General features: G+C 38.2%; 1 protein-coding gene and 1 non-coding gene across 3 annotated transcripts; one reads left to right on the top strand and one right to left on the bottom strand.

The window, feature by feature from the left end:
• Positions 1-4,105: 4,105 nt before the first annotated feature.
• trnae-cuc (transfer RNA glutamic acid (anticodon CUC)) lies at positions 4,106-4,177 on the bottom strand. Its single transcript has one exon. It is a non-coding gene; the product is annotated as a tRNA-Glu (tRNA).
• A 149-nt stretch (positions 4,178-4,326) lies between these two features.
• ncoa7b (nuclear receptor coactivator 7b) lies at positions 4,327-26,576 on the top strand. Of its 2 annotated transcripts, none has more exons than XM_042503885.2 (17): positions 4,327-4,482; positions 5,438-5,598; positions 12,858-13,012; positions 17,031-17,101; positions 17,240-17,347; positions 17,442-17,543; positions 18,030-18,155; positions 18,277-18,461; positions 19,771-19,892; positions 20,326-20,913; positions 21,045-21,216; positions 21,606-21,753; positions 21,888-22,013; positions 22,674-22,826; positions 23,838-23,933; positions 24,019-24,092; positions 24,844-26,576. In XM_042503885.2, the coding sequence occupies exons 2-17, from the start codon at positions 5,561-5,563 to the stop codon at positions 24,977-24,979; spliced, it is 2,400 nt and encodes a 799-aa protein (XP_042359819.2). In that variant the 5' UTR covers positions 4,327-4,482; positions 5,438-5,560; the 3' UTR covers positions 24,980-26,576. The 2 variants fall into 2 exon arrangements, with proteins under 2 accessions (XP_042359819.2, XP_042359818.2); XM_042503884.2 differs by having other exon boundaries at positions 19,738-19,892.
• The last annotated feature ends 326 nt before the right edge of the window (positions 26,577-26,902 follow it).

Genomic DNA, 26,902 nt, shown 5'->3' with positions numbered 1-26,902 from the left:
CACAACAATCTGTCAGCTTTCTAACGTCTTAGTATAAACACGCAGATAAAAACGCTGTCTGATGGAAGATTTTCTTAAATATAGCCACATTTTTTTCACAGGTTTGGCTCATTATAAAGAATTACGACTCCCATAATTCCTATCAATTATCATTTGTGTGACATATCCTTTTCCAGTGTTTAGGTTTTGCAGCTTCTTGCTGCCACAGTGTACTTGAAGTTATCAGTGGTTGTAGTCTAAGCTAGAAGTGTATGACGTCTGGGTAAAATGATTTTAAATCTCTCCAAGGCCTGTGCTGGGTCAGACCTCTGTGACCACAACAGTTTAAAAAGATGTAAGCAAGATATCAAATTATATATGTATTGTATTATATATGTATTTAAAATTACATTACAGAATTATTATAATTTTAAAGCAGTTCAGGTCATTTCAATACTCTTTTTTTTAAAACTTTTCCTTGTTTTGCTTTGTTTATTTGTTTGGTTTGGGGTTTTTTTTGTTTTGCTTTTGGTGTTTTGGGTTTTGTTTTGGGTTTTTTTTGCTGATATTCAGGTAATTTTCTTGTTGTCCATGTTGTCCATATCTATAAGTTTTCAGAAAACTAGACAAATACCAAATAAACACAGAGTACAGGCAGAAGCCTCCATCCGTCTCTGTAACTTTGAGCATAAATGAGTCCTAAGTCCCTTCTTTATGTCGTCTTTGCATTGATGCAAATTTATGCATCATGCCACTCCAGTGTGTGATTATAAACAGCATGCCATCATCGTGGAACCAAAAGAGGCTTAATGGGAGTGACGTTTAATAAAACAGCGTTGGTGTCTGTTGTGACAAATCTTATACTCATCAGCAGTGCTTTATTAACATAACAATGGCATTAATGGCAATAACTATTATTTACTGTCTTTTATATGGTGGCTGATCTCATCCTCTGCTCGGAGAGTAAAGAGTCCCCGAATCTCATTGTTTTCATGTATTGTCAACATGTACGGCCACTGTTCTTTTTCGAGTAGCTGCTAACTGCTATTAGCTGCTTCTTAAATCTCCCATGGTTGGTCTCATGCAGCCCGTACGCATTGTCAAATATTGCTTTGTCAGTGATATGGGTGTAAGATACTGATGGCAAAATCTGCTGTTCGCAGCGGTATGATATGCCACCGGGCAGCATCAGTTTGTAACAGGGTCAGACTGAACCTTTTGAAGTGTTATGACACATCATAAGTTGGTTGGGCGGCACCTGTCACAGTCATATAACATGCAGCCGGTAACGATGTAATATAAGTAGTTGGAAGATTGTTATAGAGTGGATGGAGGGGTGGTGGACAGGTCCAACAAACCTGAACTTTCACCCAGGAGCCCTGTGTTTGCTTCTCGTGTGAATGTAGAGCCAAATCATGATGTGTTTTCCTAAACCAAACCCGAGCTTATTTGCGTAAACCTAATCATGTACTTTTGCTGACGTTGGCCGCAGCATTTCAGGACATTGATAACAGACACAAGAGGTAACCTTAGCCGTTATATGTAAATACAAAAGTCTACTGACAATTTGGCGATATTTGATGACTTGGGATTATCATGAGTCCTGCCTTTGATCACATCGTACTGGATGTCGTTTTTCTACAGACCTTGTTTTGGTGCTGTTACTGCCTCCTGAGGCAACATAACAGTGCAATATTTCCACCTTGGATGGGCAGTGTAAAATAGACCATAGTATCTCTCATTCTCAGTGGCACACATGTCCTAAAAATGTGTTTTATTTTTTCTTTTGTTCCTTTTTCCTTTCTTATTTTCTGCTCATGCTCTGCAACATAAATTCCAGTGTGTGTGCGTGTGTGTGTGTGTATGAATACTCCTGTGTAGTATGAATATTGACCCAAAAAACAGACATTGTAATGCTACCAGCTGTTTGAGGGCCTTGACGAGACAGTACCATAAAAATTCTATTATCAGCAGCTGAAATGAAACTACCTGCATGCTGTTCAGATCTTATATGACAGTGAGACTAAAGACGCTGTAGGTTTGATGGACTTAGACTCTTATTATTGGCCTGTCTGAAGTCACATCTTGAAAACATAACTCAGTAAAGAGTCAAAAGTTTACCAGAGCTCATCCTTGGCTTTTTTTAAGCTTAAAATTCTGCAAAACTGTCTGTCTGAATCTAGTTTTCGTTTTTTTTGTCTTTTACTTTCAGGAAGGAAATGCAGAAAATCAATGATAACTTTGCAATATAAAACTTCAAGAAAAATATTAGAAGAAGAACATTTAAAAGAAAGTGGACACTTGGGAGGCGGCTGTCCTGCTGTTTTGTCACTTTAAGGTTTTGATGGTCTTGACGGGGGACGATGATACCCAGAGCCCCGGGGTCCCTGCCAACACAAACCCTGCTCCCAACCAAACAGTCCCCCACAATCCTTTGCTCTGAGCAGGGCAGGGAGAGGAGGGGGTGGATGAGAGTCTGACCAGGACAGAGGAGGGACACACCGGCGCCATGGCGATCCCTAAGACAACTTATCTCCTCTCTCACAATGATAGCGCCTGTCAAAATAACTGCCAAGATACATAGCCAGCCAGGAAATGGTTAACTCCTGCCTTGTCCAATCAGAGGGCCCGCAGTCTCAGTCTTTCCCCACCTTTGAGGGCTCTCTGGGACCCAAGCGCCACAAACACTCATTATCTCTGTCTCATTGCACCCAAACAGGTTCAGTTCAGCTGAGCTTTATTGGAAGGAGTGACAGGAAACTGAATCTTTGACTTGAAGTTCAAAATGAAGAAATTATACAAAACAAATGTTGAAGTGACTAAATAATCTGTCGCTCACCACAGTCTTCTCCGGGTGAATACTGCAGAGAATATCATACCCTTACTCATACAACAGAGACTATGTTGAATGTTGCTCTTTTTTTAAACTTGTCAGGACAGATAAAATAAGTCATGTATCTTATGGTAGAGTGTTGTATAGCCCCCGATGCATTATGCCCTCCTTGACATCTTCAAACCCCTGCCTCTAGTAGCATTTGTTGCAAACTGTTGCCACCAAGTGGTGTAAATGATAAATATTTCTGGGGATGGTCAGAAGGTGGAAATGCTAAGTGGACTCGGTATTGGTTCTCACTTGGGTTCCCAGCATAGGGGTCAGGATCGTTCAACACGTCACGTGATAATTCTGAGGGGTCTTGAGATGTAATAATAATAATAATGATAATAATAATAATAATAATGGTAATGGTAATAACAATGCATTTATTATTATTATTATTATTATCATCATCATTCTTTTTACTTTTAAATAAAGTAATTTAAAATAAAAAAAATAAAATAAAAGTAATTTTAAATAAATTTTAAAGTGACAAACATTAAAGACAGCAACTTGTTTTAGATGTGAATAAAGAAATCGGTATAATAGGATTACATTACTTTTGTAATGCTTTGGGTAATTAAGGCTTTCTAAACAAGCCACGATTTAGGATGTTATTTAGTTTAAAATAAATAAATTGTTTTGGGTTTTTAAATGTGTGTGTGTGAGTTTGTGTGTGTGTGTGTGTGTGTGTGTGTGTGTGTGTGTGTGTGTGTGTGAGAGAGAGAGAGAGAGAGAAAGAGAGATAAAATAGACACAAGTATGAACGAACTCTGGGTTTTACCAAATTAGTTATATGATAAAGTAGTAAGATTTGCATAAATCGTTTCTGGTAATTTTTTATACATATTCTAGGTTTTATATTATTTTAAGATATGTCTAGATATGTCTTAAGATATGTCGATATCTAGATCTTTATCTAGATATTTTGTAAGTGGTATATGAGGGCATTTTTTTCAGAAATCTTATTTAGGCTTATAAATTTAAAGTTTAGCTAAAATAATGAGCGAATTAATTATATAGCCTACTTTTCAGTCTTGAGGAAATTCATATTTTTGAATATTCTTTGGGTGAGAATTGAGAACTCTTGATATTCTTAAATTCTTTGAGTGAAATTATCAAAATGTCTTTGAAAAAAATGATCCAACTGAAAATTAATCAATCCAGAACATTGTCACAATAGTGTTGCAGTGGGTGCATATGTCACTCATAGCATGAATTTAAACACTGGAGTAAAAATAGGAAAAGATGTTCCCTGACCGGGAATCGAACCCGGGCCGCGGCGGTGAGAGCGCCGAATCCTAACCACTAGACCACCAGGGATGGTTATCACACAGTTGAAACGCAGTGATTTTATTAGTACTTAGTGTACTGTTGTATGTGTATTATTGTGTTATTTTTAGTTATGGTTCGGTATAATCTTGACTGGCGTTCATGTGTTCCAACTATCTAACCTTTACTAACCTAGCATGGCGTTACCGTCATTTAAAAACATTGCTTTAGCTTGCTAATAGTTAAGACAAGCTAGCGGTGAGCTCATGTTTTTACAGTGCACATGACAGCAGAGGGCGTAGTGAAGGGAGGCTTCATTTTGATATTAACATTAGCCGTTGGAGGATGCACGCAAGGTATGTGGGCTGTTTTAGCTACCTCTCTTGATGTCAGATTTAGCATTTAAACGCCTCGTTGTACATCAGGGTTTGGCGTCAGCCTTGGCCCAGATTACATGAACAGAAACAGCTTGTTTTACGATAACAGGCTGACGTTAGCGTCTTTAAAATATCCTTACCATATCCACCAGGTTGCTATTGTCCTGTAAACAAAGTAGCTAGCTAGCACTGTTAGCATCAGCTGTTAAAACAAGAAAGACAGACCCTTGTTTACTTTGTCTGTGTTTGTTTTAGCTGACGGTGGTATATGTTGTTGTAGCATTAGCACACAAGTGGATATCTGTCTTTTGTCACTGCTGCACTTTAAGAAGAGGCTTAAATCTGATCAATGGTAGAGGATTTCCCATTGAGCAAGCTGCTACAGACTGAACAAATGTAGCTAGGTGGGGTAACGTTGCTTCAAATTTCGCCTTTCCCCTGCTGTTAGCCGTTTACCTGTTATATAACCCTTTCAGACAACACATGGGTGAACTGAAGTTGCCTAATTTGTGTTTTTTTAGGGTGGGTGACATGCGTGTAATCAGTTGCTTTCGCTTAATCCTGTTGGTGCAGCTACTGTAGCTTTTAGTGTAGCCATGCACGTTTACATCAACTGGATTCCCAAAACTGGTGATAATAATAGACATACTGTTGTGATTAAGCATAATTACATAACTAAACGCATGTTTACTGTGGCAACATTAACTAGTAGCAGATGTGTATTTCCTCTAGCGCAGAGAGAGAGAGAGAGTGGTGCATTTTTCCATCCTGTTGGTCAGCCGCTGCCAGCTGAGTGGCCTGACATGCTTATTATAGGATGCTTTCATCGCCCTCCACTCAGGCTGATGATGTTATTGGGCTTTTTGCATTGTGTTGTTGAGTGAGGAGGCACCCTGTGAGCCCTGCTAATCCCCTCCGCTTATTCCCCCTGCAGGACAAGGAAGAAGTGTGAGAGCAGCACAGTGTGAGAGGTGATCTTCCCCAAGTCTGCTGGCTTGGTGGGTGTGTAAGGGTGAATGTTTGTATGGACTGCATGCAGATTTAAGACCCTGGCCTGATGGAAAAGAGAGACAGGAAGCCGGGATATTTTGCCAGGTAAGAGACTCTGTGTTTGTTTGTTTTGAATTACTGTCATTTGCATTTATTTAAGGAATTTTTCATGCAGTAAAACTGATGAATTCCAACATATGATAATTATAAAGGGTTTCTGTGGATCCTTAATAAATCTTCAAAGGCATTGAGTTCATTAATCTAAAAATAAGGCCTTAATTGGTATTAAAATGTATTAAATCAGTCTCTCAGAAGTCTAAAAAAATGCAAAAACATGGGAAGTAGGATTGTATGTTTCACTTTTTTTTCAAAGGTTGCATTGTAAAATCAATTTTAAAACAATTAACTGAATCTTCTTAAACATCATGATGGGAATTAAAGTAGTGATATCCTACATACAGAGTAAGAAACACAAAATCGGTAAAAGAAACTCATCAATAAATTTCCAAAATCTTATCAGATCACACCTTTTCACTGGACCAAAGTGTATTGTTTTATTTTACAAAAAACATATGTGCATTAATTATAATAATAAAAAACTTTATTTCATACAAGGGATTCAGCTGAAAGTGCTTCACAAAAAATGCAACACAAAAGCAAAAAGATGGCAGGATTAGACAATCAGAAGACAGTCCATGATAACAACAAAAACAAATAAAATATAAAAGCGAAGGTGAAAAATACAGAGACCAGTAAGAGTAATAATTACAAGATTTTTTTTTTTTTTTCAAAGCCAGACTAAATAATTAAGCTGTCATTTAAAAATGTTCATCAAGCCCACAACTCTTATAGCTTTTGGTATTATTCCATAATTTTGGAGCATAGTTAACAAAAGCTGGGCTGCCTTTTTCTTGTGTGTGTAATTGTGTGTATTTAAAAACCCAGCAGGTGAAGATCTGGGAGCTCGTGAGGGATTTAAGAATGACAGAGTCTGCCATGTCGGCCGCTCCCAAACCATGAACTAAGTGAAACTTAAAATCTGTTCTATAAGATACTCGGAGCCAGTTGAGTGTAGCTGAAACTGGGCTAAAATACTCCCTCTTCCCTGTTTTGGTGAAAAGTCCAGCAGCACAATTCTGGATAAGATGAAGTTTCTCAGTTGACTGCTTCAGAAGGCTAGTAAAAGGAGAATAGCCATAATCTAATATATTTCTGGTGCTTACGACAAATTGCTTTCATCTTAAGGTGGTACAGATCTTGAGATCATCTCAGAAAGACATTTTTCCATGACATTACTGTACACAAATATACTGCATACATTTAGGCCTCAAGAGTCCTTCTGGTGCCAGCAGACACATAGAGACAGAATAGTAATCATAAAAATCACTTTAGTCTCTTTATGTCTCATTTAAAATTTCACAGAAAATCATTCATCTGCACTTAGATCCTATAAAAACATTAAATTCTGTGCTCATGCATGCATGACAATAGCAAAAAACAAAGCTTTTTCAACCCCAGTTTTTCATGATGTATGTAATTTTGTTGATTTTGTGTGGCGGGGCGAGTGGCTGTCACGCATCCATATTCTGATGAAGTTTACACAGCTTGTGTGATGATGCAATTTGTAAGGAAAATTTGCGTTTTGCGTGACAATTCAGCTGTTTCCCCCAAATCATTCACCTACAAAATATATTTGTAGCGCTGGGGAAGAATGAGATTTAAAAAAAAAAAAGAAGAAGAAAAGAAAGAAAATTATATAACCAAAGTCACCCCTCAGCCAGCCCCTATTCTGGCAAATAATCAACAGTCCCATAGGAGAAAAATGTCAATATGGAGAAACAGAATGACAAAATTTGGCATCACAGTTTAAATAATTGTGCAGATTTATTATTGACAAAGGTAACTTATCAGCTGCACAGAAATCATGTCATATTATGTTTTCAGTTATTAATATTGTTTTATTTGTTGTTATGGTTTTAGTCTGTTTGTTCTTTTATGTGAAATTCTTTATGCTGCTGTCTTGGTCAGGACTCCCTTCAAAGAGAGATTTTAAATCCCAGCTAAACTACTCTTGGTTAAAATAAAAGTTAAATAAAAAAGAAATATATAAAGATATGGTGAGTCATTAAACCCAATGTTTGTCCATGTAAATGTCCCAGAGCAGTTACAGTGTCGGGTTTCTCCCAAAATGCACTTTGCAAAATATTAGAATGCGAGCTAAAATGATTGTCGAGCTACCAGACGTCCCATTACCAATAAGTTTCAAGTTTCTTTACCCAAGCATCTGATATAATATATATCTGATGACAGGAAGTGGCTCTGCTGGTATTTGTTTCTGTCTGTGTCTCTCAGCCAGCTATCACATGTTGAAGGGTAAAGTCCAAAATGTTTCTATAAACAGGTTCTACTCAGTGCATCGCTTGTTGAAAGTGACGTTGTAGGTTTTCCATTATGCTGCACAGTTGATTGTACCTTGACAATCAGTTGTAAAGGTGCATTAACTAATTATTTATTCTCACCTTTTCTGAATCGTGGATCGGCACTGTTAAGTCACCTGTCTCTGAGCTATAATCCAAGTCATGCGTCAGAGTATCTTGACCCTCGGGGATGATGACGACTGTAAAATTGGATTTAAGCGCCATTGTGAAACACGATAGCAGGAAGTGTGTGGAAAGCGGCTTCTCACAGCCACAGTGCATAGACTGACAAGGAATCGACAGGTTATGAGCAAAGATCAGGCCTTTCCTTCTGACATCTACAGACACGAGACAAGCACATGATTGATTCATTAATGTTCTTGTAATGTGTTCATTTTAGAGAGCTGAGTGAATAATGGTGTTCTCCTGTGTAATCGGGCTTGAATGTGTCTAAAAATCCTTAAAGCGTAAGTTTGGTAGTTTTCAACCCTGGACCCTATTTTTACATGTTTTTGTGGCAAAGTGACTTATGGGAACAATTTTTAAAATTGGTCCAGTATTAAACGAGAACTCAAGCAGCATGAAACAGGCTGCAATGTAATCACTATGGGCATATTCGCACCGTCAATTTATGTCCGCTAAAAGTGCTTGTTTTTGCCACTGACAGGATCAGATTGTTTTTAAGTGTCTGACAACATACAAAAGGTATCCCTACAGAGATAGAACTTGTTGTTTGAGTAAAATCCTTTATATTTAAGCAGAAAAAGCCCTAAAATCACTCTCGCCAAACACTGTTTTGATAAACAGTAGTTTTATCATTGTAAAACACACTTCATTTAAAATCAATAGATGCAAAATAGAATTCACAAAAAAACATCATTGTTCATCTTTTTTACTGTTTCAATGATCGCCAACTCTGGTTTGGTTAAAATAAACCCTGAATTCACAAAGTTAGATGTGAAAATATGCTGGCTCTTTACACATTCCAAAATCACTGTTTATTTAAATGGAGTTTGGTGAAATTGGCAATTGTGATTTCAGGGCTACTTCTGGGATTATTTCTGGAACAAAGAGATCCATCTCTATAGGGATCCTAACCATAAATTGTCAAACACTTAGAATAATAATCTGAGCCCGTCAGTGGCAAAAACAAGCACTTTTAGTGGACTTTCAGTGATGGTGCACGCAGCCTCTTTCATCACTGCTGGCTGCAGCCCTCTCGCTCAGTACTCAGCCAATTTCAAAAATTATTTTTGTTTCCATTCGTCACATAGAAACAAAAACATGGAAAATATAGTCAGACTATAAAAAACAGAATTTACTCATTAATCCGCACATCTGAAACCAGTTCTCGTTAACATAACATAAACATAATATGCTTGTCTTCTTTATGCCTCAAATCAACATAATCTTGCTCATATGTAAACTAAATCAAAAGTGTCCCCAAAACTGGATAAATAAGTTGATTTATGGAAAAGCAGAAGTCGTCTGGTGAGTGTGCTGTTAATATCAGAGCTATTGAGTGTGGGCTTGACAGAAATGATGTGAGATAATGCAGTGCAGCCTAATGGGCGTTATTCTTTCTTATGTCTCAAGTTACTTGTTCTGGCTCTGCCAACAGCGTGGTACATGCACGCAGCTTGTCTTCCTTTTTGTTGACTTGATTGGCTTGTGTTGAAAATATTCCATTATTATTTTGTAATGGCAGCACATTTCAGTCGTGCACTAATTATTCGGTATGTGGTGCATTAGATCTCAGTGGGATTGCAGGCTTTGAGCTGAGTCAGAGCTGGTGTTTTCCTGGAAGGGCAGAGTGGGTACCTGTGGGAGGGAGCAGCCAAACAACAGTGGAAAGGTCCAGTATGAAAACATCAGACTCATGCAGACCTCTGCAGCACTACTGTAAAGACCAATAAGCAAATTGTGGGAGGAAAGTGGAAAGTATTGGGAGTGAGGAAAAAACTGTTCTTATCTCGAAAAACAGCCACTACTATAACATGTGCCTCTCACGCTAGTTGCACCATATGCTGCCTCGCTTCCTGACTATTTGTGTAGCCCCACAACACATCAGTCTAGATTAATTAGAAACACAAAACAAAATAACCGCATGCAAGTATTCATTCCCTCAATGTGACATGTGATAATATGGCTTATAACACCGTATCTCTGGAAATCACAAAACAAATTAGATTTAAATCATATATATAAATAATAAGTCAGGCTTTATTAGTATAGCACTTTTGATATATATGAACTGTAACACAGTTAGTGCTTCATACAAAAAAAACAAAATCCCACACACCCACAAACACAAGCATGTGAATAAAAACACACAAAAAATGAAAATAAAAATGAATAAATAAATAAGTAAAACACTCAAACTGTCGACCTAAATAAGAGGTAAATAAACAAAAAGTAAAAATAATGAATAAATATGTTAAAAAATGATAAAATGATATAGAAAGTAGTAAAACTGTGAAACAGACTAAAATATAAAAATAAATAGTCAATAGATAAATAAAGTTAAATTAAAAGCCAAACTAATGTTTAATTAAAAGCCAAACTAAAAATGTTAAAAGTTATCTGGAAAGTCCTACCGCCAGTTACTAAACTTCCTGGAAAAGCTACATTTTGAAGAAGAAAATGATACTTGAAATAAAGTTCACTGAAAATTCAAAAGCACTGAATAATTACAATAAGAGCAGGCATGAAAAATAGCTGTAAGTGTAAATTTGGTCAGAACAGGCTGTGCATAAACACTCGAGATTGAGGCCACCAAGAGGTTCATGGCAACTCTGAAGGAGCCACGGAGCTCCACGGCTGAGATAAAGAGACACTGAGCACCAAGTAACGGTTGTCGTGGTGATTTCATTGGTCACAGCTGTTGTGAAAACTCGCACAACATCCTGGCAGGTATTTGCCAGAAGATATGTGGGACACTGTGAAGTAAAGTGAGAAAATGTTCTGTTTTCTGATGAAAACTAAAGCATGCTTTGTTTTGCTGTCCCACTAAACTGTAGTTTAAACGTAAGACTAACATTACTATGATAACACACAATGTTCATCAGGAAGCCTGGTCTTTAGGGATTCCCCTTAGAGGGTAAAAATGAGCGCTGCTTTTCCAGCTAAACAACAGCAAACATGAAGTTAAAGTAAAACAGGTATAGCCTAAATATGGCAACATTATGTCACAGAGCGTCCAAGTTTATTATCTTGTTCTTTTGGGATCCACACTCGTTGTTCCCATGGCAACAGCTACTCTTCCCAGGGTTCTTAAAGGAAACTAAAAGTAAGCGAAGGTCATGAGTCAGTGACAGCGTTTGAGCACATACACCAGCATCATATCTTTGTTGGTTTTAACTTTAACTCAGAAATCCTTCCACCAGATTAAAAATACACATACACAAGAAACTAGACAAATTATAAAGAGGTGGCCATCAGATATGATGGGTTATAGTGTGATTCGCTTTTTCCGCCTCATTGACTCCAACAGAACTGATACCAAAGTCTGGCTCCTCGAACACTGTCATTGACTGTCTCATGACCTTTCCTTGTTTTATATAATTTTCCTAAGGTCCATTACATGGACATAAATAACCAGTTTTTGAGGCTTCTCTTGGTTATGATCATATTTAGGATATGGTCTTTACAAGAACACAGAGAAATCAGCTTATTTGTCTTCCCCATATTCATGGGGTTTTTTTTAATTAATTTATATTCTTAATGTTTACATGTTACTTACAGAATTGGGCTTTCTGTCATAATGGCGGTAATGGATACGCTGTTAACAAGCTTAATGTTAGAGGAGAAAGGAAAATCTTAAGATGAGGGCTTGAGAAATGCCTCAGAGTGAAACAGACGGTGCTGTCGAGACTGTGCAGATTTTTGAGTTCACTTCCAGATGTGCGCTGCATCAGTTAGTGGAAGAGAGACCTGAGGCGATGGAAGAGGCCTGATCTGTGTCTGTCTGCAGCTTTATCGACCCACTCTTGCCTTTCCATTAAGGCACTTGAATGCTTAAAAACGCCTCTCTTTTCACTTTCTTTTTTATTCTTCCTTTGCTCGGGGCTCTGGAGGCAAGCAGTGCTCCCATCACTCAAAGCTTATGATAAATCAATTTAGTGGTATTTTTTCTTAATATGCTCATATCCATACTTGAGGTTTCAGCGGGGCTCATAGAGAGTGCACTATCCTTAAGTGCACCACTAAGCTGTGATTCCACTGCACTGCAGTTTACCCCCCATAATGAACCCCAACAGGGTCTTGAGATGCTGTTACATCATCGCCTCACCTATCAATGATTAAACAGGCTGAAGGACAGAGTGAGTGGAAAATAAAACTGACGCAGCAACGTAAAGAGAGAGAAAAGTTAAAGGGTAACCTGGACTGTATTTTCCCACATTTTTGAGTCTATGTGACTAACGGGAATGACAGTTTTTGAAATTGATCCAGTGTTGAGTCAGACTGCTGCAAAATTGGCTGCTATGTAAGTGCTCGGGGCATTTTTGCACCGTCAGTTTACATCCGCTAAACGTTTTTGTGTTTGCCGCTGAAAGGCTCAGATTGTTATTGTAGTTCTTTTCACAAAAGCGCAGAAACAAGTCATTTTATTCAAATGGGCGTTCACTGGGCATTTCTGTCTCTGAAGCATCTCCTTCTTGTCACGCCGTGAAAACAGTTTTTTAAGAATAAACACAATAGAGAATGCATCAATACACTGTACACAATGCAACATGAAAGGAGAAAAACTACAAAAATGTCAGTTAGTGCAAATAGGGGCAACAAAGTAGGATAAAATACCTCGTAGGCTGCTTGTCATGAAAAGAGTTTCCAAAAGTCCAGGCACTTGTTAAAACAAATGTGATCAAATGGCCATCCAAACTCCTGTGCGTTCTTTATTTTTCATAAATCAAATGTATATTTCTGTCTCCTCTGGCATCCCATCAGGCTGAAGAGGCGGAGACAGCTCAAGCAGAGCCAATCAGACAAGTCTGTGACTGAGCAGAACACGGCAATCATTTCCTGTCCAGACATCCCAAATGACGGCGACCCCAACAAGAAGACGGACTTACAGAGAACAGCAAAGCCACATGCAGGCTCAGGTACGATCTGCATCAAAAACACATACAAAATATGCAGGATGTGATTACTTGGACACCTCCAGAGGTGGGGGTGCTCTGCTTCTGGTAGTGTTTGTTAGTGCTCGAGACAACATGGAGCAGAAAGACTACCTATCTGCCCTTCTCAGCGCAACTGATCAGATTTGCAGTGGCTTACAGTGCTGCAAATAGACAAAACACAAAATCATTCAGAAAACATCAATTTGAAGACACGTGCAACATTTGGAGAACATGCTGCAAATCCCACAAGGCGTTACGAAATGGGCTACAATACATCACAACACAACAGAAGCGTTTCAAAGGTCACTTAATACTGATGCATACAGATTACTTTCATTACTGGCTATTTTACACACTTTATGGTTACTGAAGTCGGCTAAAGAGAGCTAAAATGTAAATGTTTTTTACTGCAGTCGAGCTGCCGCGGCTCCAAAACAGAGGGTCGAACTAGCCACCACATGTAGGAGCAGACTTCACCAAAATAAGAGCTCTGTTCCGGTGAATCACATTCATTCAACAAGTCAGTTTATCATATGTAAATCAGTAAAGAAATACATGCATATATGAATGAATACATAAATAAATAAGCGTTGTGTTATTTGCAGTGCGTTCTCCATATGCTGCTCAGGTGTCTTCAAATTAATGAAAACCACCACACAGATTAGCTCTTCATGATGTAGCTGAGCCGTTCACAGGGCAAACACTCTGTTCACTACCATTCTTACAACTCCGCCAAACTTATGACATTTCCTGAATGCAAGACTCTCATTCCCACAGAAGCACCGCCACTGCGGTGACAGACACTGGGTAAAGCCCATGAGAATTTTGATGAAGTAAAAAATATTCTAGCCGTAGTCTACTATTATGGTCGTTGCAATTAACCTTTGTATAATAGCTTCATTCAAAGCAAGATGACTACCTAATTAGAAAGAAATCTTACACCCAGAAAGACAAAATCATTTATCATCATGTATCCCTGCTGCTACATTAGTAATAGGCTTTTGTTTTTGAGAAAAAAGTTGTTGGTTTTTTTGTTGCGCTCTATAAAAATTCCTATTTCCAGAAAACCAATATGTCAACGAGTGGTATTAGTACAAATGTCACTGTTAACATTATTCCTCTGCTCTGTTATGTGACCGATATACAACAGAAGGGTCGTCTGTGTTGGGAACGACCTCAGCGGTTTTAAACAGGAAGTTGCATAACCTTTATCCTGTTTTACTGTTGATGATGACACTCAAGGCGTTGCATTCACAAAGTTTTGGGGAATTGGTGCTTCTGTGAAATTGCAATAACTATAATGCTTTTCATTTCAACTTAAAAATGACAAAGTTTTGGTTGGGACAGAAGCATCTTTGTCATTATTCTTTCTCTTTTTTTGAAACATGGGCACCAACTGCAAAGTAAATAATCCAAGACCACATTTATTTTTTTTAGGGGTCAACTGATATTGGTTTTTCATGGCTGATACCAATTATTATTAGTTAATGAGACCAATAACCAATATTTGAAACAGATTTGCATTTACAGTAAATACCTTTAGCAAATGCTTAATCAAAACTGAAACGTTCAACATCAAATACAACAAGTTCCCAGCAGCTGTTTTTTATAAAGTGAAAATTTAAATAAAAATGAATGAATAAAAATGGTTCCCAGAAGTTTTACAAAGTAAAAGTTACCCCAATGCTGACCCTTTCTCTGCACTTTTTAATTAATACATTTTGTCAACAATCATTACAGTAAGATGCTGATACAGATAATCGGCATAATACCAAATATCGGCCCCAGTAATCGTCCAGGCCGATAATCTGTTGACCCCTAATTTAAACCCCTAAGAGAAAAAAAGGAAAACAAATGGGTAATAAATAAGGATGAGCACATGACATAAGCACAATAATATAAAATAAAAATATTAAAATATGAAATCAATATAAAAAAATTACCCACCTTTCACTTACACAGATACTGTATGTCTATTATTGATAGTTGCACTTCTTGTCAGAACATATGTATGGCTTTATATTTGCCCAAAATTAAACCTCATCTAACCTGCATTTTGCCGTCAGTGTATGATGCATAATGTACATCATTATGTATGACCTGTAATGTGTTGCTGGGTCCGTCGTATTGACAGTAATAATGGACTCTAGTCAGGCGTGCAGTGTGTAAACTCTGCACTATCTGTTTTAATAAAGCCACAAACATTATTACCTTCAGCCCATTAAATCAAACATGGTGCTCTGCAGTGTACCAGACAAACAAAACATAACTCTTCAGGTTATGTATGAGCTTTTAGCTAAAAGTCCACAGCCTGCAGTGTTTCACAGCATATTACCAGTCACAGCCCAGTATATTAATTCAATGAATAAGCGACAGTGTTCACCGAAGTGACAGGTCGTGTCTTTGATGCTCGTACAGTAAAGAGCAGCTGGAGTCTGGATGTCTTGTGCTTAGTCATTGCCTCTGTTTCCATGGAGGAGGCGGCAGTGTAATTTAGCATTCAGGGAGTGGTGCGTTAATAGCCTCTGTGTTCTTGGCAAAAAGAAAATGCTGACTGTGGCTCTTGTCTACTACAAGGGTCACATTGTGTGTGTGTGTGTGTGTGTGTGTTTATGATAACTGCTTCAGCATGTGTTAGGGCAGTGTTTTAAGGCTGGATAATGATAGGAGACAAACAAGCATAAGTACTCATAAGGCCACAGGATATTTAGAGGTCATCTCTGGTGGGGTATTGCTTTGTACCGCCCTCACTGGATAGTGTTTCATTTTTACTGTTTATTGCAGAAACATAAATATGTTTGTTAGCAACCAAGAGAGTATGAGATTGGCCAACCCAATCTCCAGAATAAATGTTGGCTTTGTACATTTCTGCAAGTCATGGATGCAAATGCACATTTTTTTGGGCACAATTTCTACTGGAAATGCTGATGATGTTGTGTTATAAAACACCCAGTTTGTGGGACGCCCGGTAGCTCACCTTGTAGAGCAGATGCCCCATGTGCAGAGTCCTCGCCGCAGCAGACGCAAACTCGACTCCTTTCTTTCCCCCTTTCACACTTTAACTGTCCTACAAATTAAACAAAAGGCAAAAGCCAAATTAATAATCTTTTTTTTTTGAAAGACACCATCCATTTTGGGTGTCACAGTCACTGCTGTAAATGGCATGAAGTCTCAACAAAAATTAACCAAGTTTTGCTGCCACAACAGCAGCCAGAAATGGAGATGTCTCATTAGAAATATGCAGCTCTTGTAGCACAATCACTGCTTGAAATGATGCTGATGACTCACTTAAAAGCTTCTGCCTTTGGTGGCACAATTGCCTCTGAAAATGGCATGAGGTCTGGGTAAAAACCACACATTTTTGGTGCCGCAATCATTACTGAAAATGCATTGAAGTCTGGCTATAAAGCACCCAGTTTGGGGGCCACAATCACTGCGGTAAATGATGGTGATTACTAGCTAAAAATATGTTTTTGGTGGCAGAATCTTCACTGAAAATGCCGTGATGTCCATCTTTAAGACACCTAGTTCAGGTGCACAATCAGTGCAGGAAATGCTGCTAATGTCTCACAACAAACCAACACCAAAATCATCATAGAAAATGTGCCAATGCCTGGCTAAAAACACACCTAATTTTGGTGCCACAGTTGTCACCAGTAATGCTGCCCATGTCTCTCTCAAAAAAACAGTGTTGCCTCAGTCTCAGGCCCCCCTCTATCTCCCAATGACAAAATCAGCTCATATGCATTTAATCAGAATTATGTCACTTTAGAAATGTTGATATGATACATGTTAAACTTGCAGATGTAACGTGTCTGTGGATTGCAGAAATGCCAACATATTCCTCTGGCAGCAGGGCTGGATAGACTGAATGAGGCCATATACTAATTGCTTACAAGAATAATTGTGTTTTGGGTTTTTTTTTATGTGTAAGATTATTGTCAGGTGTAATTGAACTCAGTCTACAAAGTGCTTTCCTCATTTTCTGTTTCCCCTGTAGATGATGGCTGTAAAAGTAACAATCAAGCAAAGAAGGAGAAGAAGAGACCACCAGGGACGGTGGAGTTCATTGTAAGTTAAACGACAGTGGAAACACCTTTAAAATATCATACTGACTTATTAGCAGTAAGGTTGTAGTTTAAATCATGAGGGGATTAGACCTGTGTGTCTTTCTAAGATGTTCACAGAGGAGTTGATCTCTTGTTACAGGTGGGAGCTGATGATTCCCTCAACAGCATTGCACTCAAGTTCAACATCACCCCAAACAAGCTGGTCCAGCTGAACAAGCTCTTCTCTCGCAGTGTTTACCCCGGTCAGGTGAGAACCTCGACAGCAACACGAACCACTGCTTCACTTCTCGCATTATTCCTCTGACTGACTGACCATCGGCTATCCCTCTTCATTTTTATAGAAGCTGTTTGTCCCCGATGTGAGCCAGTCAGAAGCTGGCCTAAAGTCTCAGAGTTCCTCTGATCCCTCCCTCACAAATGGCTTATCAGAGAAAGCATCTCATGTAAGTAAAAATTGATTTGTTATGTTGCACGGAGGACATTAAAGGACAAAATCGTTAAAAAGGTTGGTAATCGGCATGTCTTCCCAAAGTTCAACCAAAGAAATTCTTGGTCGACTAAAATTCTGCCAATTCCTCAACCAATCGATTCCTCGATGAGGGTTCATTTAAATCAGCAGGTGATGGTCAAACTTGAACTAATTATTTAAACAGGAGTCTTTTTGGTGTGTCTCCAAGCTTTGTCAGAATTTGCTATGCTACACTGGCTCTCTAATTATGTATTATTATGTATGTATTAAAGTAAAGTTATGGCTCTGATGCTGCAAAATGTTTTAATATTCTTTGAAGAATGAAATGAGAAATGGGAAACAGATTAAAAGCAGATTTAAAAAAAATGGTGATCAAAATCTCTGAATCCATGAAGGAAAAAAGTGCACTTCAAAACAAGCTATACTAAACACAACGATCTGTCTTTTTAAATGCCTTCAGGACGGCGTTTCAAACTGCACGTCAGCAAAGTCCCTCCGACGTGAGCTCTCCCCAAACTCAGAGGATGAGAGCCCGGAAACGGTTAAATTCATCAAGATGAGCTGCAAATACTTCACTGATGGCATGGTAAGAAAACATCATAACGGCCGATAATATTTTGAATTAATGCATAACAAAAAATATCCATCATCAGGTACCACTCTTGTATTTTGTTTGTTTTTCTCAATGTGTTATTTTGCTGTGGCAGGGAGTGGTGGGAGGCGTGCTGATTGTGACACCCAACAACATCATGTTTGACCCGCACAAGTCAGACCCCCTGGTGATCGAGCACGGCTGCGAGGAGTACGGCCTGATCTGCCCCATGGAGGAGGTCGTGTCTGTGGCGCTGTATGACGACGTGTCGCGCATGAAGCTCAAAGATGCTCTGCCATCGTAAGAGCTCCGAACCAACTCACTACCCTAATTTCCTTTTTTTGTAACGGTTCTTCCAAATCTCAGCTCTGACTCCTCCTGTCTTATTCTTCTTTACAGTTTCATTTTTCTTGTTTCCTCAGAAATAAAACTGTTTGCATGATTTATAGGACTTTTCACATTAACCACTTTACCATATCCTTATTTTAGGAAGCATCTTTGTTTCCACCGGATCTTGTTTAGTTCAAGTTGTTATGAGTGCAGTTGTTATAGTTTTGTGATTTCATTTTATTTAGTTATATTTGTTCTTCATTGATCTTTTTATTGTGTTATCATTTGCTGTTTATATGGAAACCCAAAAAGGTAGATGAGAAAAAAAAATTCTGGTCATCTGTTTTTTTTAAGTTGACCCTAAATTGCTTTGTCTAGTGTATTCAAGAACAGGTGAAAAAGTTTGTGATGAAATAATCTTTCCCTAGTGCCTTGAAATTGCTGCAAAAAACATTTTGCCAGGAAAAGAAAATTAGGTTTTGCCAGTCTAAATTAGAGATTATTTTATTTCTGTTTTATTTTATTTTATTATTCTTATTTATTTAAAATTGTATTTAATTTTATTTTACATTTAATCTATTTATTCATGTATTTTTTTGTTTGTTTTGTTTTGTGGATTTTTTTCTTTTAGTCCAGAATCTTTTTTTTCTAATTTTCTTCTTTCTTTTTTTTTAATCTGTGAAATTAGGTGAAAAAAAGATTGGCAGGTGGATGACGTTGAATGGAGAAATTGAAACTAACCCAAAAGAAAACATGAATGCTCTTATTTGGAACATGAGGTTGTGGTGCACTTCAGCCTCTTGTGGCTAAAATGAATATTACAACAATTAATACAAAAATGCACCTGACCAAAGAAAATGAATATGCTTTCACAGATTAAAAAAAAGTATCTATTAAAATAAAATAAAATGAAAAGTTAAAATTTGTAAAAAAATAAATAAATAAATAATAATAATAATAATAATAATAATATGTCCTGGCAAAACCTTTTTTTTTTTACCTGTTCCTTAGTCATAAACACGAGAGAAAACAATTTAGATCAGATTCTAAAAATGGATCACCAGAACTTTTTCTCGCAATTGCCTCTCAGGGTTTACATATTCATTCATCACATGTGTTATTTTGTTTTGTATCATTGTGGTCATTCATAATTTCAGTTTGGACCTTTTCTTTTTTTGTTTTTGTTTCCCTTTCATTTTCATCCTGGTTTGCGGTGCGGTATGTGTGATGCCGCGTGACCCCACAGAGACCTACCCCAGGATTTGTGTCCTGTGTACAGGCCGGGCGAGTGGGAGCAACTTCCGTCAGAGCGAGATCTAAACCCCTTCAGCCGCTATGAAGCTCTCGATCCGAAGCGACCAATTGTCTTGGACGACATTGAATCAACCCTCTCAGAAACTGGTACCATTTGAGTTAGACTTTAACTGTTATATGTTTTACTATCCACAAACAGCAACTATTTTTCGGGTGCTTATTTTTTTTATTTTATGTTTTTTTGTTTATAAATTAAGATGGCTTGTTAATTTTTAAATTCAGCTTAGTGCCCAATTATATATTAATTTATTTCTGTATCGTCGACTCTTGAGCACCCAGATTTTTCTTTGGTATAAGTTGGAATTTATTTTTCACATCAGTTTACTGTGAATGAGTATTTGTTTGGATTTCTTTGTTTTCAGTGTAAGCAAACTGAGTAACTTTTTTTTTTACAATTTACCAATACCATACAAACCAGATAATTTACAATAACCCCAAAAAAATGATTGATGAAAAAAATGTCTTGATAAAATTATTTTTAGATGTTTAACAAAAAACTATTAAATCTTCCTAATACCAGCGAGCACAGAGGGCGAGCAGACAGCAAAGTCTCCGTCAGATGAAGGATTCACAGAATTGGAGCCGACTGTCAACGGGAGCACTGAAGAGGCAGAGGGGACGTCCTCCAATACACTCAGCACTGTCAACAGGGACCAACAGGAAGTAGGACCAAGCTGCCCAGGCCAGGGAGACTTACAGGACAAGTCGATTCTTGGTCAAACTAAAGGGAAACTGGATGATGAAGAGGATGAGGGTGTAGCTCAGAACAGCTCTATTGAGGATGGAGAGTCAATACAATCATCTGTAGAGACTGAAAAACGGGTCGATAAACCTACAAACCGAGAGGAAACCAAAGATATAAAACCTAAAGGGACTGAAGAGCTGCTAAACGGTGCACATGATGAGATAATCAGCGCACCATTGGACCAAAACAGGAAATTAAGTCTGAAGGAAGCTTCGGAGGTTTGTGGCAACTCGAGTCCGAAGAGAGGAAGCCCAGATGGATCAGCAGATGGAGCTGAACTCAGTGAGGAGGAGAGACGGAAGAAAAGCTATGACGCTGAAGTGAAGTCATGGCTGCTGGAGAGGATGCAGGCTCCAATAGAAGGTAGGAAACTAGATGTTAAACCCATGGATCCACTCTCAAATATTGTTGCTATTGGACATTTGGTATTGTAAAATTAAGGCGTGTGCTATTAAAGTCATCAAACTCAAATTTTTGTATTTCCCATTTTTTAGACTTGCTTTTCTCATCAGAGGAGAAGAGTAAAATCCCGCCTATGTTCCTGTGCTTCAAAGTGGGGAAGCCAATGAGGAAGTCTTTTGCCACTGGGATGACCTCTAGCCCCGCCCACTCTTTTGGGGCCCGGGGTAAACAGCCGGAGTACTGGTTTGCTGTGCCACAAGAAAGGTGAGATGATGCTGTACTTTTTTACTTTTATCCAATGTCCAATCCAATATCAATCCTTTGTTGACTTTGTATTTGGTTATGTGTATGCACTAAATGGTGAATAAAGGGTTGAATATATATACATGTACAGAACTGATATGCATTGACAAATTGACATTTTTTACAACACTAATAATGTGTACCCTGGTATGAAAGTTGATAGTTATCACACCATGTATGTTTGCTTATCCACAGTATTGCAAAAACATGCAACTAGGTGTAAAATCTTACCTATACGTTTGCAAAAAAAAAAAAGAAAAAAAGGAGGATGATACTTGACCCTTGTCTCAAACTACGATGTGTGTAAGCCACCAATGTGCTTGTAACCAATCTGATTGTGTGTGTTCCAGGGTGGACCATCTGTATGCATTCTTTGTCCAGTGGTCTCCAGACGTGTACGGGAAAGAAGCTCGAGAGCAGGGCTTTGTTGTTGTGGAGAAAGACGAGCTGGACATGATAGACAATTTCTTCAGTGACCCTGCGTCCTGCAGCTGGGAGGTGAGTTCAGTGAAAAAGTAGGCAGACCACTTGCCTTCCTCTATTTACACGCCCCGTTTTACAACAGCAGTGAAGTGTTTTATGTTGATTCCTCTTTAATGTTGACTTGATTATATGTTTTGTTTCACTCCAAGATCATCACCATCGACGAGGCCAAGCGTAGGCAGAGTTTCGGCAGCTGTGACGGAGATTTGTCAGTGGACGCGCTGCCCATACTCAGTGACACCAGTGACCTGCTGCAGGATACACACATTGAGAAGGTAACTTTTATTTCAAACCAGTTACTTGCAGCTGGTCTCAGTTCAGACCACTGAATTTGCTCTCTCCACCTTATTAGTCTAACGTCATGACATGAAACAGCAGTTTTTTGGTTAAAAGCATTCGAAATCAGCACCATGGGAAGGACTAATGCAGTTGTCAAACTGTTGTCAAGTGATAACAACAATAGCGAGCACAAGGGCTGCTGAATAAATTGAAATTTATTAGGTTGTGATGTGACACTAAATATCGAAAGTGTCTTTTCCTGGTTTAAAGGCTGACTGTTCCAGCTCTTCTATTGTTTGCCTTTAATCACGTAGTCATTATATCCACATTACTGCTGATTATTTATCAAAAACTTAATTTTGTGAATATTTTGTGAAAGCCCCAACAGTCATCATTATACTCTCATTGAAATATTTGATCAAAAATATCATAATTGATTTTTGCTATATTGCCCAGCTCAAAAGACCGTTATAGACAAGATAGGCACTGCTGTTGAGGCTGTTTTAAATCAACATGTTTCCCCACAGAAACTGGTCCAGGGACGGTAATGTCAGATAAATTAACAATTCTGTCTAATATCAGGTAAATACCTGGCAGCTAGCCACATAAACTTACCCAATTTTTGACAAGAAAATGCTGGTTCTGATTCCTTCCAGCTTGCCTGTCGCCTGCCAGCCCGTGTGCAGATTTACCCCTGGAGACTGGTCTACAGCACGGTGAAGCATGGGACCAGCCTGAAGACTCTGTACAGGAGCCTGGCAGACGTGGACAGCCCTGTGCTGCTGGTCATCAAAGACATGGACAACCAGGTAGACACTGTCCAGAGGACGATTCTGTATGTAAATGTCTGGGGGTTCACTGGCATACAACACTGAAGGTGAATAACAGTCAAAGGAGACAGGTAGAGAATGTAAGAAGATAGAAAATGTACAAATAACATCATATCTCATGGAATTTGTTAGCAAGCTAGGCGTCCGTGTCCGTCACATCAGGCACTGCCCACATTCAGCACAGATACCGCCACAGCAGGTGATGGTCACTTCCCTGCACTCCCTTATGACCGTGCCCTTATCCATACACTCATAACTCCACAGAATAATACATTGGGTTCTTAGGTTTAGAGTGTTTAGCAATTTGTTTAGTTTATTATGACAGAGTTTTAGGGCCACATTGATATAAAAAAAATTGTATTTATTTTATTTTTTTATTTTTGAGACTTTGAGAATAAAGTCAGAATATTAAGAGATTTTTTTATTTTATTTTACAAGAATAAAGTTGTAATTTTTAAACAAAGGGGATATTTTATAAGGGAAATAAACAAACCGCCAGCAAACTATAAAACAGATAAGAGCACAGGCAGCCTGTGCTCTCATCTGTTTATTTCCTGAATATAATATACCCTTTCTCATAAAAATCCGACTTTATTCTAGTAAAATTACTACTCAATATCTCGTAAAATTACAACTTTATTCTCATAATATAACAACTTTTTTTCATAATATAACAACTTTTTTTCATAATTTTACAACTTTTTTTCATAATATTATGACAAGTTTTATACTCAAAATCTAACTTTTATTTTTCTTTTACATGGCCCTAATCCTCCGTCATAGTTTATGGCCCTGTGTGCATGATTTTTTTTTTTTTTTTTTTTTTTACTTTCTGATTGGCGGCTTCTACTCTGCAGTGCAAACTTATTCTATAAGGTTATTTTCAATTTCCTATAATCAAAAAACTTAACATGAGGGTTTTAAATACTAATTGTAACAGACTTTTTCCTGTTCTTTTGATTATTAAACTGAATCTGACTCTCGTCACAGATATTTGGGGCTTTCTCGACTCATCCCTTCAGAGTGAGTGAACACTGTTACGGCACGGGAGAGACATTCCTCTACAGCTTCTGTCCTGAGATCAAGGTTTGTACTAAGATAGTTTAAGAACTCAGTTTGGGGATTTTAGCTTTTTTATCCAAATATCAGACAGCTTGCTTTTGATTTTCAGGTGTACCGCTGGACAGGAGAGAATTCTTACTTTGTGAAGGGCAATACTGACTCTCTCCAGATGGGAGGAGGAGGGTAAGTGAATCTACCGGCTACATTGTAAACTACAGGCTTGTAGAAGGGACGGTCGACCCCAAAATGGTGCAATGGTGCATAATAATGGTGGAAATGGTGCATAATATTTATAACTATGTTTTAATTAGTTTAAAACCATGTGAAACCAAGAATTGTTGTCTTTACGTTACCTTAGAATGAGCCATTAATGTCTGCATATTGGCCTTGTCTTTTCTACGGTAGACCAGATAAGGGTCAGATAAGCCAAACTGTCTCTAGAGGGACGTTCGTATATTTGCGTTTCTGCATTGGCCACTGTAGCTCAACATACCCGGCACACATGAGAAGTTTCAGATCTGCAACCTCACAGCTACATGCCACTAAATCCTACACACTAGACTTTCAATTTTTACATCTCCTGCTGTCATGAACATGAGCCTCTTGTCCATGAGACACACTTCCTTCTACACCGTGATACAGTTCACACATGTAGTTCAGTAGAAAGATAAATAACATTTTTTTGGTACTTTGAGCACCACAAGCTGAGTGCCATCTATGTTGGAGAGAAGGCAGACATCTCAACAGCCGATATCTCCAACACTGCAACTCACACCAAAACAATCTTTAAGTGATAAATAGCACTACAAGTAAGAGGAAAAATATGCAATTATGACTTTGTGGTTAATTTTCTCTTTAATTTTTTTCAGTAATCCAAATCCTTGTTTGCCATTAAATAAAATCCTTGTGTTTTTTTGGTCCCTCTCCTCTGCAGTGGTCAGCTGGGTCTGTGGCTGGACTCTGAGTTGTACCGTGGCACCACCACCAAATGCGCCACCTTCAACAACCAGCCGCTCTCCGCCCAGCAGGACTTCAACATCCACAGTGTGGAGGTCTGGACCTTCGAGTAGCCTCACCTGCTCTCAGCTACTTCTCCGACATTCACGCTCCGCTCCGAATCTTCAGACACCCCCAAGTCTATTACGCACCACTTGGAGGCGAACCTAGCTCCCCCACAATGACACTTGATGTTGTGTGAGAGAAGCCTGTGCAGTCGTTACGTTGACCTGAAACGTCCGTCTTCTGTAGCGTGTTTCAAGGTGAGTTTGACCCGCAGGTTCCTGGTTCCATGTCTGGTTCCTCTTTCCTCTAAAGGTGGAGAAAATGTTGCTCTCAGTTTATTGGCTGCCTTAGACATCTGTCGACGCCTCCAGCTTTCCCAGCATGCAGACTGCCTTACCACCATAAGCTCACGAGGAGAGAGAAGAGGAAGGCTGCTCATGTTACTGTTGAGGTTATCCTAAAAAGATTTTAAGTGTGTGTATGAAAGAACAAAGTTTCCAAAAATGCTGTAGGTTGATTTGTGCAGAAATAATGGTGTAATTACTTTGGCAATGTACAGGATTATTTGCTGAAGGCATTTTTTGTTGTTTTTTTTTTTAATGACAATGAATTTCAAACTGAAAAGGAAGTGGAAATTGCCGGGGAGAATTTTTTAGGATCCTCCACTGTTAAGTTTCAGAGCTGAAAATGTTGTAATCGTTTACAATGAAAGTGCTGCGCTTCCTCTGAAGGCCATCTCTTATTTTTGAGTTTTAGATGAACTGAATGAGATTGTTCCATTGCATTTCCTCACTAGTACTTGTCATGTTTTACTTCCCCGTACAATCCAAAACATGTGGCAAAGCCAGGTTTGCAATGACCAAATATGTTTTTATTTTAATTTTCACATGTTGTGAGTTCATCATATTTTATAAAATATTTTAGATTTTTTTATTTTTGCAATTTATTTTTACATTCTGTTTTTACAAAGTTGTGTTTGTTTTTTTAAATGGTTGTACTTTTATAGAGAAGTTGTGTAAAATGTTTCTGATTGGACCCAACAAGCACTAGTAGTGTCAGTATTGATTCACGTCGACTGATTTTATCTCTTTGATTTTCATTTGTGGTCATTGTTGTTCAGAGAGCCAGTACAAGTTTAACATGATGTCACTTTGCACTACAGTATTAATTGACAGTCAACGCTGTGTTGCTGTGTAAGTAAGCATTTCTTCAGTGTAAAATTGTTACTGAATGCTGTTTGATCACCACTAGGGGAAGCTTCCTGTCCAAACACAGGTCAGCTCAGCTTTACTTAAAATTGGAAAAAGGGACAGTCTGTTTTTGCACTCTTGATATGCCACTAACTAAAAATTCAGATCTACTAACATGGAAAAGAAACGTTGTTTATATCCCATGTATCTGACACAGGCTTGTAGTGCATGAATATGCAATACTGCAAATGTCCGACACCACTGTTATGATGATATCTGCCATACTATTCACTAATGCCAGTTATCGCTTCATGTGAAAATGAGCTTTGTTGTCTTGTGTTGTAACTGTGAATGCTCCCTGAGTATTATTTCTCGTGAATCCAAAACTGCTGTGATATCACTAAGGATCTATTTATTGTGTTGTTATTGCAACCACATGTAAACCTGAATAAATGTTGAATATATACATATATAATACTGGCTTGTGTTGTTTACATCCTATTTTTTATTTCCACATCTTAATTTCCAGTGTTGCCTTTCATTTGGATTTAGAAGGTAAATTCAGTATTGTATAACCTGGACCCTACTTTCTTGACATGTATAGAGCGTATTTTTACATCTAAATGTGTGAATTAAAGGTTTATTTCAACCAAACCAGAGTTGGTGATAGGTGGAACAGTGGAAAGACGAACCAAGACGGCTTTTTTGAGTTTTATTTTATTTCTGTCAACTTTAAATGATCTGTGCTTTACAATGATAAAATTACTGTTTAAATGAAGTCTGGTGTATTTGGCCAAAGTG

This window comes from Plectropomus leopardus, chromosome 16 (genome assembly GCF_026936395.1).
Source record: "Plectropomus leopardus strain MGB_pleo_1.0 chromosome 16, ASM2693639v1, whole genome shotgun sequence".
In the NCBI taxonomy this organism is placed as follows: domain Eukaryota; kingdom Metazoa; phylum Chordata; class Actinopteri; order Perciformes; family Serranidae; genus Plectropomus; species Plectropomus leopardus.
The sequence above is the reverse complement of the archived record's forward strand: the minus strand, read 5'-3'. Positions and strand labels throughout refer to the sequence as shown.